A 17,524-nucleotide genomic window follows, 5' to 3' on the forward strand; every position below is an offset into this window, starting at 1 on the left:
TTTGCAGAATGCATACTTTTGATGCTTGTTCAGATCCACATATGTTGTTAGTTTCCACAATTATTGGGGTTAGTTTTCAAACCTGTTTGAGGCCGTTATTATTATTAGTATGTTGAATTAATTCGGTCCTAATATAGAAGCTTGGTATGTATCGGTAAAGTTAAGTATATCGGGCCAGATGTTATTATTTACCCATTTTAAAAAACAAAGTATTGTAGTCATGGAAGGATACTTGGTGAATTAGGAAACACGTTTATTAACTATTAATTGAAACTCAAATAGCATGTTTAGTCAATATATTCGCCCTCAGAATTTTTGGTGAGCTATAGGCGGTGGTGAAGCTGCTGCAGACTCTCTGGATGGACTCGGCGCTCATGAAGTCCCAGGTCTAATTAACAGAGGTATCCCGGGCACAAGTGCTGTTGTGGCGTCTTCTGCAGGCCATGAGAGAACTTTGTTTTCTATAATTTTTACGTACCATCGGCCTTCCGCTTGTATCATAAAGGGAAAAACACAGGATAAATGGGTTTCCTGTTGTATGCAACCAGGCCTAGCATCCTCACAGAAAAAGATATTTGGTGGAGGAGACATATGTGTACTCTTTTGCTACATCCCCAAATGCCACTACTGGATCATTTTGCCTGTTGAAGACAGAGTAAACAGTAAAGGTCGTCTCATTAACAAAGATCACAATGAGTCTACAAATTCCCTTGAGGTGGTACGCCGCAGAGACTTTCCTCCTACCTTTTTTAGAGCTCTGGACACCACTGACGGAGACTTATTCATCTTGCTAGCCATGTCAGCTATAGAGGATCCGTTTTTTCTTGAAGACCCACTTCAAGTGGTTGACGTACACCGCTTTTTTTGCCTGTTCCTGGAGGGAGAGTGTCTGAGATCCTCCATGACATTCAACTCCATGGAGACATTGTAAATCGTCTTTCTCGAGGCCCCAGTCTTCTCCCGGATGGCCTTTTGGGATTATCCTGCGCAAAGGAGCTCTGAAATTTCAATCCTTTTCTCGTTATGTTTATGTTTGTTCATGGTGGCGACTAGGACAATGTTTTAGTTAGAAATTGACAGCAAAATCATTGCTCATCAGAATATTGTAAAAAAAAATTAACTCTCAAAATTTACATAATAGAACGGAGTAAATAAAAACGTTGGCTCAGTAGATCGATTATATACCGGGTGTGTAATTGAAAAGTTGATATTTGAATCTGAAAAGTTTAATTTTGGAAACTAGGGGAGCTCCATTAATTAAACATTGTACAGATATTGGTACATGTTTTGCCATTTCTAATCTTCAATGTCCCCTCCATCGACTTTGATAATGGTCTTGATGTGCCGCTGCTCATCAACGGAAGCATTGAGAACTTCGACATTCAATGTCCTTGTCTGCAGGTCCTGGCTCCGACATGAGGGCACAAAAAATAGTCAAGTAAGCTCGATTTGAAGCTCCTTTCGATAATTTTCACTTCCCTTTAGACATTTGAGGTTACGTGTGTTTCAAAAGCTCGACGAAAGTGACGAAACAAATTATGAAAATTCATTTTCTAAAGAGTTATACATAACAAATTTTTCATTATTTTATATTAAAAAGACGCCATTTTCTTATTGAGGCCCGAACTTGGAACATTTTAGCACGGTCTTACTTACATCATATGAGCTTCAGACCGGTCTACGATTTTTAGGGTGAACTTTAACACAAGTATTGACCGGATTACGTAATAGATTATCGCATTAGATTGCATTATTACACCGCTTGTAATATTTAATGACTACTCAGAAACTGCTCTAATATTAGATATATGCAGCATACTCGTATAATTACATAGATTAATGAATGTTGTCATAACCCTCATTTACAGAATATAATTACTCTCTGACTCTAGATATATTACACATTAATGGATATCATCTGTCCTTTTTTATTGCATTTATCGTTTGTATGAGTATATATGCCTTAACCTTTATAGTTTTATTGACTCATGAGCAAACAGGGGTGTCCTCAGGGGATGGGATGAAGGGACTGCTACCCACCCACCACCCCCCAAAAAAAAAAAAAAATGAAGAAATTTTTGCTTTTTACTAGAATTTTTTTCTTCATTACGACAAATTACATAGCAGAGGAAAAAATTTAATTTTTTATTGATAGCTATGGATTTTTGAAATTCTTTTTCCAAAATTTAATATTTTGTAAGTTTTCCCCAAAAAATTAAATTGTACAGAAAAAAAAATTAAATATTTGAAATTTAGTTTTTGTAATTTTTTCCTAGAAATTTAAGTTTTTGTGAATAGCTAAGGATTTTTGGAATAATTTTTCAAAAAAATTAAAAATCTTTGAATATCTATGATTTTTGATTTTTTTTTCTACAAAATTTAATATTTAGAGCTTAATTTCTGAATTTTGTGTCCTAAAAATCTAAAATTTGAAAGTTTCTTCAAAAAATTTCTTTTTGTATTTAAAAAAAAAATACAAAAAGACCAAATTAAGTATATATATATTATCTGAAAGAGGTTTTTACAGTCTGTAACTTGCTGTTTCAACTAGGTTTTTAAAAAATTCCGAATGCTGAGAATTATTTAGAGAGCACCCTATAACTTTTTCCAAAATTTCATTGGTTTTGTGTACATGAATTATTAGTTGGGCCCTCATGAATGTAGGTGTATAAAACATGTCCTAGAAAGCGGGGGTGCCTTTTGTAGTTGGTAATCTAAAAAGTATTCATAGCTGTTTACATTATTTTACCATTCTTGAAGACAGAACCTATAAGTATCGGTAGTTGCATAAGTACGCTGACTATTTGTGGCAAATAATTAAATGTGTAATAAAATTCGGTTGACGTATTTTTTTTTTTTTTGAGGATCATATAATAGAGAATTTATTCTGGCATAAAATTTAATATAATTACTGAATATAACCGCCATCAGCTGCTATAACACGCTCCAAGCGCCCGTGGAAGGCCTTGCACACATTGATGATTTAATGGTCTTCCATGGCTGCCCATTGCTCATTGACGCTGGCCTTCAATGAGTCCAAATTCGGGTGGTTTGCCACCACACACTGTAGTCAAGGGGATTCAAATCAGGTGATTAAGGTGGCCAAAAGTTTTTGTTCCAAAATGGCATGTTGGCAGCGAGCCAATCCTGAGGCATTCCAGAGGTATGGGACGGTCTTTCAGATCTTTTCCCTCCTCGACAAGCTTCTGGACCTTGAACACAGTAGTCCTGGATAGTCAAGTGTCCTTGATTATCTCCTTGACAGACCTACCAGCGCGGAGGAGAGTGGTAACCATATGACGTTTGGCCTCGTCATTCATCGTTAACAACTATGTTTGATGCGAGTAAGAAAACCAAAAACAAAGCCAAAAGATTTACCGAGTTACTTGTGCTGGAACTTTTTATTTCCGGTCACGGAACCTTCAGATATAAGCGTTTAAAAATTAGTCCGCGTATTTATGCAACTACCGGTATAGAGTAATAAATAGTGCGTATGCTTATGAAAGTCGAGGATTAACTCGGGATTTTATAGGTGTAAGTCTGTATTGGACTTTGAGTCAAATTTAAGATCGACTTTACAGTAATTCTGGACAGTTATTATTGCCAGATACGGAGTGGAATTTGTGTTTATTTCCTTGCTATAACAGCTGATCTAATAAAACGTACTGACAGCTAAGCTGCTCTCCTCCCAAACATTCTCTTCAAATTGTCCAGCTATCCATGTCTCTGCAGGGGGTGGCTGGAGAGGCTGTAGCCCCCCCCCTCCCGTAAAAAAAAAGAATTTTTGCATTTTAATAGTAAATTTAATTTAATTATTTTAATTCTTAACAAAAGATATAATTTTTCAATTTTTGGTCAAAAAAAAATTATTTTCAATAAATAGCTATGAATTTATCAAATTTTTCCCACAAAAATTTAAAATTCGAAATTTAATTTTTGAAGTTGAGAATAGAAACACTCAAACCCACATATTTGAAAATAATTTTTTAAAACATAATAACTTGCTCAGTTGCACGTTGTTTGCCAAATAGTTGAGAGTATCTCCCATTACAATTTTGCATAATTTTGTAGAATTTTCTATTGAGTATCGTTTAGATTTTCTTTAAAATAACTTGAATTTTCAAATACATGTTTTAGATGTAAACTTGGACATAAGTGTTCATAAATGTATAACAAGTTCAAAAATTTTGAATTTGAGTAAGAAAGGCGTTGAAAAAACTTTTTTATAGTTTGATAAATAACACCATGCAATGCCGAATTCATCCGCTAGTTGTAATGAATCGGTCCTTATCTATTTGGCAAAGTACAGTTTTAGGATATATTGTTATATGTTTAATGAACATTGCACATTATAATATAATCCAAAACAAACCTTATATATTTTTACTTAGTTATATAACTTAGTTCATTATATAACGGAATAATTTAAGAAAGGAAAAGCACCCTCGTCCCTCAATGACGTCAAGAGTAGTGTTGTGTCGGTCCTTATTTATTCGCTCCATTCCAGTCTTAGGACCAGTCCTATCGACCCTCACAACCGTCCGCCTTCGGGACTGGTCCTTGGGACTTAACTTCGGGTCCTTTGAATTTTTCATAAAAATATCGATTTGTTAAGCCAAATAAGATATATTTATTATGCAATATGATTATTGCTCATATATTAATATAAAAGATATTATTTTTCATTATAATATGAACATATAATGTTGTTTCTTGGTTATACAATTTATCATTATATAAGGAAATAATTAGAAGGAGGAAAAACACCCTCAATGATGTCCAGAGGGATCGATTTTAACTTCTTAAAGGACCGACAAGTGGGACTGGACTAGAGTGTACCGCGGTCCTCGGTCCTAAATAAGGACTAACACAACACTAGTGAAGAGTAGTCTTGTCTCACTCCATATTTATTCGGTCCAAATCAATCATATTACTACTACCATTCCTCAACTGTCGTCCTTGAAATTTTTCATAAACATATTAAGACAAAGTATGATGTATGAGATATGTCATAAAAGCATTGCAAATATTCATTTTTTTAATGATGCAATATAAAACGACAATATTATATTTTTTCATTTATATATAATTTATTATGTTATATGACCGAATAATAAAGTAAGGGGGAAAACTCATAATGACGTCACGAGATATCGATTTTACCTTCTTTAAGGACCGAATAGTGACTCGAAACATTAAGACCGTCATTTTTTCGGATTGAGAAAAAAAGTCGAGTGAAGTCATCAAGGACCGAACTTTATAATTTTAGAACTGAACTTTACTATGAGACAGGTCAAACGCGAAGTTGGGCCAAATTAGTTAAAATTAAATTGGTCTTAGTGTTTTCTATAATTTCCAAACGGAAATCAAACGTAAGTTGTAGTGAGCCAATTATTTCCGGCATTGAAATTACTATTCGATCATTGTTGGAGATAGTTCAAGGCTTACCAACAAGAGCTTTTACCTTCTTTAAGGAACAAGAATTGGAACTAAACGGCGGTACTAAATAAGTACCAACACAATACCATCCTGCCAATGTACCTATATAATAATTACTATTGACGTTTTTATGCCGTTTTGTAATGGTAAATGAATGTATTAGTTGAAGAGAACAAACAAGAAAACAAAAAACAGAAACCATTTTCTTTTAGGTCACATAATATTCTATAGTATGTAAATATAGATTAGAAAGCAACCAATAATAATATATTAAACTCCTTAAGCGTCATAAATGAAAGGGAAGAAGCTAAAACCTCATGGATCATCATTTATTTTTATTCATAATATAATCAACAAAAATCGATCTAACAACTCTATGACGTCAAACAATTGAGCGGATATTACAATACATATTTACACAATGGAGGATTTTTTGGTTATACAAAAGGTGTGGAAAAAAGTCATTTTACTTCATGTCCAAGCTGAGTCTCTAATCTTTGCTCACAAGTCAAAATCCTTGAAATATTTTTTCAAGCTTCAGATTTTTTTAAAGTTCATTTCAAGTCCATAATTGTAATATCTTAAGGTACAATGTGTTAAGGTTTTTTTTTTTTTTTTTTGGAGTTCAGTATAAAATAGTGTTTGAGTTCATTCGGAGTCGCAAAAATGGTGCCATTGCTTTTCTCCCCACTTTTGCATAATTTTTATAGATATCACTATAAAAAAATCCCTTTATTTAAAAAAAAATTAAATGGCATCATTTTAGAGAGAAGAAAATCAATTTCCATTTTTTTCGTTTAAATTTAGTCTCTTCTGAAAAATTTTAACTCTAAAACTTAAAAAAAAGTTTTTAGTATGTTCTAAATTTTTTTTTTTTTTTGTAAAAATACAAAAGACAAAAGAATTGCAGTCAAAATTGTCAAAAAATACAACGGGACAACCCTTTCCCACCGAGAAAACAACCTACGACTGATGACATCACCATTATATAATTGGCCTCTTACAGTTGAAAATACATTCCAATTTTCTATAAATATCTATGAATTTTTGAAATTTTTTTACTAAATAATGAACTACTTGAAATTTAATTTATGAAATTTTTTTTTACAAAAAAATTAAATTTTGTTGATTTTTTTGCTTGTTCTATGACTCCAAATGTTTATTTTGATAAAAATCGTAATAATATTATACACAAGACTACTTTCTCTTAATTGAAATTCTCTGGTGTGAAGTCAGTGAAAGGATACCAGTGTTATTATCAATTGAATTTTGTCCGGATTTATCTATGCAACCGTTTTATAATTAAATGTAAATGTAATCAGGAAAAGGAATTTATATATAGCTACACCATTCCAAAAATATGCATTACAAATATTAAAAATACTCTTTATGGTATATACAAGGATATTTGATAACCTTGAGCAATATTGAACTATTTTTCTAAGAAATTTATTTTATATTTCTTTCTTTACTTCATAAACAGTTTCCCTCATTATTCCTTGTTCATATATGTAAACATTTGTTTTTGGCACTCCACAAAAAAGTAATTTCTATTACTTTAGACACTTGTAATAAAATTTAGGAGTAATCTCTGATACTAATTTCATTCGATTTGGAAGTCAGTAAACTGGTTCTGACCCTTTGATTATCCGAAGTATTTCGTTGGATTATAACTTTTTTTTCTTCAAAATGAAAAAAAAGGATTATACTCTTATGTATTACTTGAGAAAAGGAACTTTAATGAAACTTTTGACATTCAACATTCAATCCTCTGAAATTCAGCAGCATAACTTTAATATTGAAACTTCTGAATTCATTTACAAAAAAGAATGTCGTTCAGAAAAAAATATCAAATGACTATATAGAGTTAAAAACTGATAGCCCATTTGATATCTTTAAGTAACTTAAAACTGTACTTTATGAACTTAAAATGTTATATAACTATTTATTTAACCATAAAAAGGATTTAATGTACACGACTTTGGCGAGTTTCTTCTTTCCAGAATGAAAGAATAATAATAAGATTTAGAGAAATTACTTTAAATCAATGTAATGGCTGATGACCAACTTAGTCTCTTGGGTACACACTAAAAAAAACACAAAATACATAAAAAATGCCTGGGAGAGAAAACTCATTTTTACATAACAGCGTTTATATTTTATTTAAATATTAACATAAACTGAAAATCCACATGAGTTATGAGGCACATAAGAGACTAAGAACAAACTGAAACATGGATTTTATTATACGCTCATCCCTACAATAATTCATTAATACGACTACATTATGTGATATATATCAGGGATCACTATATACAGTGCACCCTCTATAAAAGTTCGATGCTATATACACAAACCTGGAATATTTTATTAATAGGACTACATTACTATTTCTTATATCCAAATATGTTTATGAAATATATCAGGGATTACTGTATAGTGATATCTTCACTTTGTGCCTGTTTCCCATTCAGACAGACAAACGTTGCTTTATTGAAATGGGCATTGCTTTAGAAAACAATTTATAGAGAGTTATTCATTCTTTATACACAAAGAAAACTTTTGAAGTTTATTTCTCGAGTATTTATAAGAAAACAGATATTAAAAAAAAAAATCAATAATAATCGATATCGTTAGTTATGTAAAATCTTTGATATCAACCTGTATCGAACTTTGAATCTTAGTAAAAGTAAAAATCTTGATTAATGAATAATATAGAAGATCTCTTTATAATATTAATGAAAAAACACAATATGAGTTGAGAAAATCATTTTTCATTAACAAAGAGCCTACTTATATGATCGATGCATTAAAAGAAACTTTATCTTTTGTCATTCTGCTCCACACATGTAATTAATAATAATTAATTAATCAATCTTTGTGCCATTATACATAACATGTATAATGGATATTATACTAGATGTATACCGAGTGGTCCATTTAAATTTGAACACTTACAAATTCAATATTTCATGCAGTTTAAGTATTCAAATTAATTCATATTTCGTTATATTAAAACATAAACAATTAGTTACAAGAAAAAACAAATATGAGCTCTCTAGCTTACGTACAAGTCGAAAAAATGATATTTGAACATGATCGACGAATTTCCATTCGCGCAATCCAAATAGTAAGGCGTCTCCAGTACCACCGTCACCGTCGTCATCAAGTCGAAACGTTGGCAAGGAAGAAGGAATCTGTCAAAAAAGCCAAATTGATCTAAGGAATAGCTAAAAAAAAATAGCCCTGGCCAATCTCCTCTATTCCATGAGCGGCCATACAAGAGATCTTGGGATTTTGCACCAAACTGTCCATAGAGCTATTCAAAAAGTCGGTGGAAAGATCCTTATGAGGGTGGGGGCCAATTTTAACATTATCCATGAAATAAACCCTTCTCATCCTTTGCAAAACTCTTTTGAACCCTTTTTTGCTCTTTTGCGTCCATCCATCCTCTATAGCCCTGATACCAACCCTCTCGAAGGCCTGCAGTGTCTGTCATCCAAACACCAAGGCCCTTAAAGCCACTGTCAGCCAGTACTGGGACGCCATTAAAAATGACTACACCTGCAGTGGGTGTAAATACACCCCCACTGCCAGAAAGACATCATTGCCGCTAAGGGCAGTTTCATTATTGATTAAGAGAGCTCAGACACACATTTATTAATAGTATTAATTTTTTTGAAATTATATTTTTACTTAATAAATTATATCTGGTTGAAGTTTAAAATTCCAAGTGTTCAGATTTTAATGGATCCCTCGGTATGTAGAAATGTAACTACGAGGGTGGTCTGAAAGGTTTCAGACTTCAACATGAAGATGGCAGCACTCGTAAAAAAAAGCTAGTCATATCTATAAAGTATCTGTTCATGGTCACTCACCAAAAGTTTCAGCCACTTTGTACGCGTAATTGTGATGCACAGTCGTTTGAGTGAGTTGAAAGGAGTGTTTTTGAGGAAAAAAAATCTGATTTTTTTTTATAATTTCCAATATAGCTCCTTGTAAATATACACAAATTCTCCCAGCGAAGTTACAGACGAGACGGGTCATCCCTGGGAGAAGTGTAGTGAGTTACAGAAGACTTTATTGATATATTAAAATAAAAATTATGAATTTTTTTATAAAAACACTAAAGTCCACCAGTCCAAAGCGACAATAGGACTAGTTCTAAGACTAGGGTGGGCCAAATTAATGAGGAGTGAGACACACCTGCCTCAGTACCCAATATTATAGCCGCACGAGTCATGGTATCTCTATTTTTTTTTTTTTTCAACCTTTCACTCTACTCAGCTGTGGCCTCTACTGCTCGTGCCACTCCATTCCAGATCCGGTTAGCTTCCCTCCTAGAAGTTTATAAGATAAGCATATATGAGGATACAATGGTTTACAGTCACTAAACCTTTTAAATTAAAACAGTGTTATTACTAATAATAACAAATCAAAATCTAATTGAATGTGCATAGTTTTTATACCAGCAAAGCAAATTTTAACTTTAAAAGTTGTTCTAAAGTGGAGATATATCTGCATACAAGCAAATAGACGTGAGTGGCATATGATGTAGAATACAACTTTTTAATCTAAGAAATAAACGAAATATCAGAGGCGTTTTGTATGTAGCTTCGAGTGTGTTTAGCTAAGGCTCAGCCAGATACCTCTCTAGAAACTAAAGTACTCCATGGCTCATCAGTCATAATTAAAGAATGGATCCATTTAAAGAAAAATAAGGATTATAAAAGAAAAAACGGTTGAGCGTGTTCTCTTTGTTCTTTTTAGTAGATTATTTTATCCGTCATGGGTATGCTAAGATCTCTCTCTAAAAGAAGAATTCTCGCCTATCTTTGGTGAAAATATGTATCTTTGGAAATATAATTATAATATTTTACTTGTACTAATGTCATTTATAATGTAGAGGGTTCTCTTCTCTATAACTTAGTAATTCATTTTATCTCCCTAAATCATACACAAGGCAGCTGATATTAATAAGGGTCTTAATTTAGATGTACTGTATTTCTTGCTCCCGCCTTTTCCTCACGGAGTTATCTTCAATGTATATTATTATGGCAAAGTTTGTAGGTTTGACGTTGTCGCTAGTGAATTAATAAAAGAGTTCCTTCCTGGTATTGGACTATTGATTCCTTTTCCTCTAACAAATCCTTTCTATTTAATAGTTATTATACAGGCTTTATACCACTTTAATCATATGTATATACAAGTATCTACACTATAATATAAGTGTAATTACTTTTTTTAATTAATCATAACGTTTTATATCTAATTTGTATTTCCACCAGATCCGTATGTTAAAATATATTTGCTGCATAACGATCAAAGGATCGCCAAAAAGAAGACAATTGTCAAGAAACGAACTTTAAATCCTGTTTTTAACCAGAATTTTGCATTTGAGCTACCAACCTTTGATGAGGGAGAGCATGGTGGTATTAAGAACATTAGTTTGGAGTTCCTACTCCTGGATTGGGATCGAGTAACTAAAAATGAGGTAAGTGTTTCTATGCCATCTCAATTTAAAAATATAATATTACTTTTACCAGGGGCATCCGTGGGGGGGATTTAATATGTGAACTTAATTTTTCAATTTTTTTCCCCAAAAATTTAATTTCAAACACCAAGCACGCCAAAAAATATATATATATAATCCTGCTTACTTGGATTATAATAAAATGGAAAATAAAATATTTGACTTGGACATTGAGCAGAAAATGATCGCCTTTTGTGGTAATTATTCATTTTTAAGTTTATGAACAAATGGGAAATAATTGAATGATTAATGGAAATTATCTTCGAACGACGTAGTGTACATTTCTTCACTCCATTTTTATTGATCCTCCAAAAAGACATATCTTACCCCAAGACAAATGCTAAAAAAAAAGTGACGAAACGTCGACCACATCATCAATTCTTGGACTAATTTAATTGGCTACCATAATACTTTTTTGTAGAGTAGGAACTCTGAGGATAATATCTATTGCTTTACTGATAAATGCCATGAATTCACAAAGTGCAAAGAAAAAAGTCAATTAAATTGGGGTAAAAATTGATTACTTGATTCTTGTTTCATTTTTGAAAAAAAAAAAAAAATTAACGAATGAGCGCATTGAATGAATAGAAAAAGTGTATACAGATTCAAGTCTGTAATACAAGGTACACCCAATGTTAATAGAAATACAAAGTTAGCCCATCATGTAATGAGGATTTCTAGAATTTTCAATTTGATGTATCATACCGATTGTTAGGCAAGACACACATGTTTTGACGTCATGGAGAATAACAGTGGTATTCTCACACACATCCAGGAGGGCGATATATAGCTACTCTTCGTAACATTTATAATCTATGGTGTTACTATTAACAAGCGTGGTGGAAATCAAACATCAGTCGGAAAAGCGTTATGGTATAACCTTGTATTTCTATTAATCTTGGGGTACACAAATATAACTTCCTCTATTATAATACATGGTTATCTGGTTATAGAAGTACTAGGGGGGATACGTGGTTTCATTCTAAGGGCGAGTGCTCAATGTTTTCTAGGAAATACAGTCAATTACTATCATGCGTTGGATTATTGAGGAACGTGTACTTATAGCATAAAATAAATATTTCCAAAAAATGATTTGATTGAAATAATATTTAAATAATTAAACTAATTGGAATTTAGCTTTTAAGTTTTTATTGGTACGATTTTTGAAAATCCATTAATTGCTTCAATTTTTTAATATTCATAAACAATTTTTTCAATTTATTTGTATAATTTGAAGAATTAGTAATATCAAATTTAGTGTAAGAAATATAATTTTGTGGTTTGTCTAAAACGGGTATGGAAACCGGATTTATCTCAGAAAACCCAACGTTTTTACTATTTCTGCGAAATCCCCATTCACAAATCATGTAAAATACCAATCTTCTACAATTATAAAATAAAATATGTTTTATATTAAATTTTACATCGTTTTGTAAAAGATAATTATCCTTCTAAAAACTCTAAATGAAAATTTATTTAAAGAGAAAACAAAAAAATTAAAATACTGAAGTTCAGTTTATGGACAATGGAGGCGCCACCAATTTGATAGGATTTTCAAAACTATGTAGAAGAAAACTTTAAATGTGTACCATCATAAATAAAATAAAACTTTTTTCATTTATAAAACTTGTTTTATTCCCTTTTGGATAATATACAGAAGCGTCAGCAGGATTACATTTTTTTCCGTAGGGGTTCGGTTTTTGGAATTTTTTCGAACAAAAATCCAAAAATTATTTTTTTTCAAAATCCATCGCTAATCATAAATAATTATTTATTTTCTTAAATAAGCAGCTGTTCACAAAAAATTAAATTTCAAGTAAAAATTTCAAAAATTTACAAAAATTCTCAAAAAATGAGACTTCATTTTCTAAAAATTTCAAAAATCCACAGCTGTTCAAAAAGAAATTAGATTTATTGGAAAAAAAATTCAAAATATTAAGTTTTTTGAGAAAAATTTCAAAAAACTCGCACAAAATTAATTTTTTTGGGAAAAAGTTTGCAAAATTAAATTTTTGAATCAAAAAAAAAATCAAATGTTACATTTTCAGAGAATACATTCAAATATTAAACATTTTGAGAAAAAAGTATAATATTAAATTTTGAAGTAGAAAGCAAACATTCCTTAATTTAGGGGGTGGCTACAGCCCCTCCAGCCCCCACCCCCTGCGGACACCCCTGAACTAAGTTATGTTTGTCGCACCTATCACTTATCTATATTTTTATTAGTCAGTCTATCTAATTTTGCCCTTCATGTCAAAAAAGAAATTAACGACTAGCCAACATAGTAAACTTTATATATATTAACAAAAAATAATCATTTCATTCCTTACACATTAGGTGATTGGCCGCTTAGAACTTGGAGGAAGCAATTGCAATGGCAGTGCTCTTCAACATTGGAATGAAGTTATTTCCTCCCCAAGACGACAAATTGCGGAATGGCATAAATTAAAGGAGTAAATTTTTTTGAAAACTTGTATCAAACACCTCCAGACACAAACATAGCCAGCCTCCTCACCCTCCAAAACAAACAACAGAGCATAAATAATTGTATAACTTTTAATACAGAATTATATTTATTTTTGTACAAGACATATATTTTACGAAATTCTGTTAAATTGTTTGATATTTTTATTTGATTGTTATATTATAATCAAAGACCTTTGTTGGTATGTAAGCATTAATTATTATTGAAATAACTATCAACTCCTTGTACCACAAAAACATAATAGATCATTCCTACGTGTCATTTTTATTCAGAGGTCAAGGAATCATTATTAACTGTAATATTATAACACATGCATACATAAATTTCAATTTAGAAAAAGTCAAAAGATGACAGCATAATTTTTTGTTCTATTTATAGTATCCATTAATGAATGTTTGTATTATGTACGATAAAATAGACATAACTGAAAAATATAGAGGAATTATAGCATTAAGTATCTATAAGAACGCTGTAGTTAATAGTCCTATGCTAAACTCGATTGACGTCACCACATAATATCTTATAATACATTAAATATTTATTATGCCCACACACATTCTTTAAGGGACCGTAGAAAAGGGAAACTGTATGAAGTTTTAGTCTTTTTTTTAGAAATAAGCACATATTATACCATTACAAGTGAAGTGAATCAGTTGCTACATAGCAACATGGATTGCACAAGGAAGGATAGGAACAGGAGTAATGATTTTCTGCATGATTTACATTAGTCGTCATAACATTCCCTCCTAATTATTTATAAAAAATAACTCCCTTCAAACTATTGTCTATTAGTGTTGTGTTTATGCTTATTATTTTAGAGCTGAAGACTGCAGTCCCTTCCAGTTAAGGCTAAGTCTATCCAGTTTAGTCCTGCATATCACTCCTTAAAAAATCATAAAGTTCAGTCCTTGATTATGTTATTCAACTTTATGTCTTCTTTGGCTGGTGTTCTTTACTAAGCTCGTCGCCAGGCCAGGGGGCATGTAGATAAGAACGTCGGGAAGAAAGAATTATGCTTGATTGAGATTTAACAAAAGGGATAATACATATATTCTATATAAATCCACAATAGACACGAGGACTGGCAACATCCTCGCGGAGATTCACACACTGAAAATCCATAAGATAAAAGTAAGATAATATTCCAGTACTAACAGTCCAAAGGACCAGCAGTCTTAAGAACAGGTTCTAAAGGATTTGCAGATCTTGGCCACGTCTGCAGGAGAGTATTTGTCCTAGTAGTTGATTATTTATCCCTTAACAGTTCCTAAACAGGAACTCGATATAATTAGTATCAGCTTTCATCCAAGGTATCACTGGGCCAGACATGAGTTCACAGTACCTGTCGGCACCCACCCCATCCTTTGATTTAATGAAGATGGGGGGGGGCATGACACTGCCGTTGCTACCAATAACCCCAAGGGTCATGACCCTGGTCGTAAACTTGGTTTTAAAGGACATTCTCTTTGTTAACAACCATATGTCGTTCTGGGTGTTGTGGAATCTGTCCATTATTTCATGGAACTTCAAATTGTTCAGCAATTTTCTTCCGTGGGCAGCCAGGGGGCTTTCATTTTGTCTGTAATAATATATCTATTGTAGAGGACATATGACTTCATTCTCAGGTCAGTTTTTATGGCCCTGGAGAGTGTTAAACGGCTTACTTAGCGCTTTTGGCATGATCATTCATCGGAGTCCCAGAAGATGACTTCAAGCAACGTTTCAAGCCTACGAGGAAAATGGGAATGCATTTTTAACACTCTGAGGCTTGTGAGCATTTTCTCTTATACGCCTCTTCCTCCTTTCAGCTGTTGTAGACGTCGTAGACTGTGCTTTTCCGACATCTGAGTATCTTCTCGATGTACGTAGGGATGTATCTCACTCAAGAATAATCGATGATGGTGTTCCTCTGGGTCTCCTACATCGTAAATACTTGTTTGGAATTAAAAGTTATGCAATTAACTTAAAACTAAGGTTCAACTTCTCACTTTAAAATTGATATAGCCGAGTAAAATGATTTCCTCATTGTTCAGTATGTAGTTAAAGATGGTCTGGATTTACCTGCACGACCCTGTATGTACTGTAGATAGGCATGTTTAGAAATGTATAAAATAGGTACATGATGTATATAAAAATGAAAATGAAGGTGGAAATTCTGATAAGTTAAAAAATGTTCGGGAGGAGAGAAACTTAACTATAATGACGTTTAATTTGATAAGCTACATGCAGCCATGAGATAAAGGTAATAATTACAAGCCCCACTACGTATATAACATTACTCCCATTTCGATCTGCAATTCCACTCCGAGTCAAACAAGGACTTATACCATAACTCCCGTGTAAACCCTCATTGTTACTCTCCGTCTTTCAAAAGCAGACGCACTATTTATTTCTTAATACTTAGATGGTCTATCTTCAATAACTATGTAATACTGACAACATCTTTGAAAAATAAAAAAAAACCTGTTCAGATTGCCAACTAGAAAAAGCCGCTCCGGCTTTTTAGGACATGTGTGATGTAAATTGTGTGTATTTTTTAAGGGAATCACTTTTTTTTGGAATTGGTAATCCAAAGAATGAATTTACTTTAACTCTTGAGTAGTTTTAATTCCTTTCTTACTACATTCAATTATATTCAAAAAAAAAAATTGAACATTCACGTAGATGGAGACTAACATTGATGATTTGTTGTGGAGTTCTAATTATGAGTCCTTGTTGAGCTCAAAGTAGAATTGAGGATCGAAATCATAGGAATTCTTGACAATGTCCTTGTTTATTTCTTCCTCCCTCATCACAACTGATTGTGGATGATCTAGTGAAACGCCATGACATCGAAGCTGCTCACTTACAAAATATTCTTCAAAATGTGAGGATTACCCTGCTGATTTTCGCTTTCTTTTTTTTACATGCCCAAAATAAACACGATGTTTATCACTATTTATACACCTCTAGTTATGTTACAGCGGTGCCGGAATGTATTTGCAAGTGGAGGGAAAATCATATAATGGTGATCCCATCAAGGACTTATTTTTTTGCAGGATTTATTTTTTAGGAGGTGGTATTTTTTGAACAAGTTTGACATAATGTTTTTGTTTGTTGTATAATTATTTTTTTTAGATTTAATTATTTTTAGACAAGACTATCATGTTATCTGAAGATAAAGATGAAAATTTCTGAAAATCGGTGCAGCTAATGACCCCTATAGTTCTGGTGCCACTTGTATTTTAATATATTATTTTTAAAAGCTTTTCCTCTCTTAACATTTATTAAATTTTAGGATTTAAATTTAGTGAAAATCGGTATATTATCTTGGGATGTTAAACAGGTCCTTTGGAAGTATAAACATTTACATAAGTGTCCATCGAATCTCAAGAAGAAAGAGAAATGAATAAAGGTAATATAAAAAGATTAGACTTATCCCTCAAATATCAAGAAACTTATCTTCCTGAAAATATTTAATAAAGTTGCCCTCCCCACAGCATAAGATATATTTATTCCATGGATCAAATCCATCGTTGGAAATTCTAATTGGGTATTTTATCAAGATGGAGCACCTACCCACACGGCAATAAAAACCCAAGAGTGGTTCTAGGCCAACATGTACTAATGGGTAAAGAGCCCAGACCTCATCCCCTAGACTATTCCATCAAGGTGCTTCCTAATTCATCCGGGATCCGGACTTGGACTTCAACACATTATGCGTTAAAATGTGTAAATAATAATGGTACTAACGAAATAACTACTAACGGGCTGTTAGTATTTATTTCGTAAGCAATTTCGACAAATACATTTAGAAAATAGACACACTCTGAAAATTATTTATAAATTCAGAAAGTATTCCATCTTTATTTGCCACTGTAACCATTCAGCAAATGGAGGTAGAAGAGTTAATTAATATAATGTCTAATAAAAATGAAAATTCAGTCATAGCTTTCGTAACAATACAAACATTGGAAGCTTGGAAAATGATCTCTGTATTCATGAGAAATTTAGTTACAGAAAAAAATGCATCAGGTTCGACAAAGTAACAAGGGAAAAAACTTAAATAATTGTAATACTAATCAAGG

General features: G+C 32.3%; 1 protein-coding gene and 1 long non-coding RNA gene across 2 annotated transcripts in view; one reads left to right on the forward strand and one right to left on the reverse strand.

Annotated features, from left to right (window-relative positions):
- LOC121116638 (synaptotagmin-4) overlaps positions 1-13,918 on the forward strand; it is a 63,677-nt gene extending 49,759 nt beyond the window's left edge. Inside the window, exons 7-8 of the mRNA XM_040710902.2 lie at positions 10,728-10,933; positions 13,310-13,918. Of these exons, the coding sequence (XP_040566836.1) occupies positions 10,728-10,933; positions 13,310-13,429 (326 nt within the window). The 3' untranslated portion in view covers positions 13,430-13,918. The remainder of the gene's footprint in view (positions 1-10,727; positions 10,934-13,309) is intronic.
- Positions 13,527-15,891, reverse strand: LOC139905124 (uncharacterized). The gene is made up of 4 exons (XR_011779618.1): positions 15,653-15,891; positions 15,446-15,537; positions 15,122-15,389; positions 13,527-15,036 (listed from the first exon to the last, which is right to left on the reverse strand). It is a non-coding gene; the product is annotated as an uncharacterized lncRNA (long non-coding RNA).
- Between the last annotated feature and the right edge of the window lie 1,633 nt (positions 15,892-17,524).

Source organism: Lepeophtheirus salmonis, chromosome 4, assembly GCF_016086655.4.
Source record: "Lepeophtheirus salmonis chromosome 4, UVic_Lsal_1.4, whole genome shotgun sequence".
NCBI lineage: Eukaryota > Metazoa > Arthropoda > Copepoda > Siphonostomatoida > Caligidae > Lepeophtheirus > Lepeophtheirus salmonis.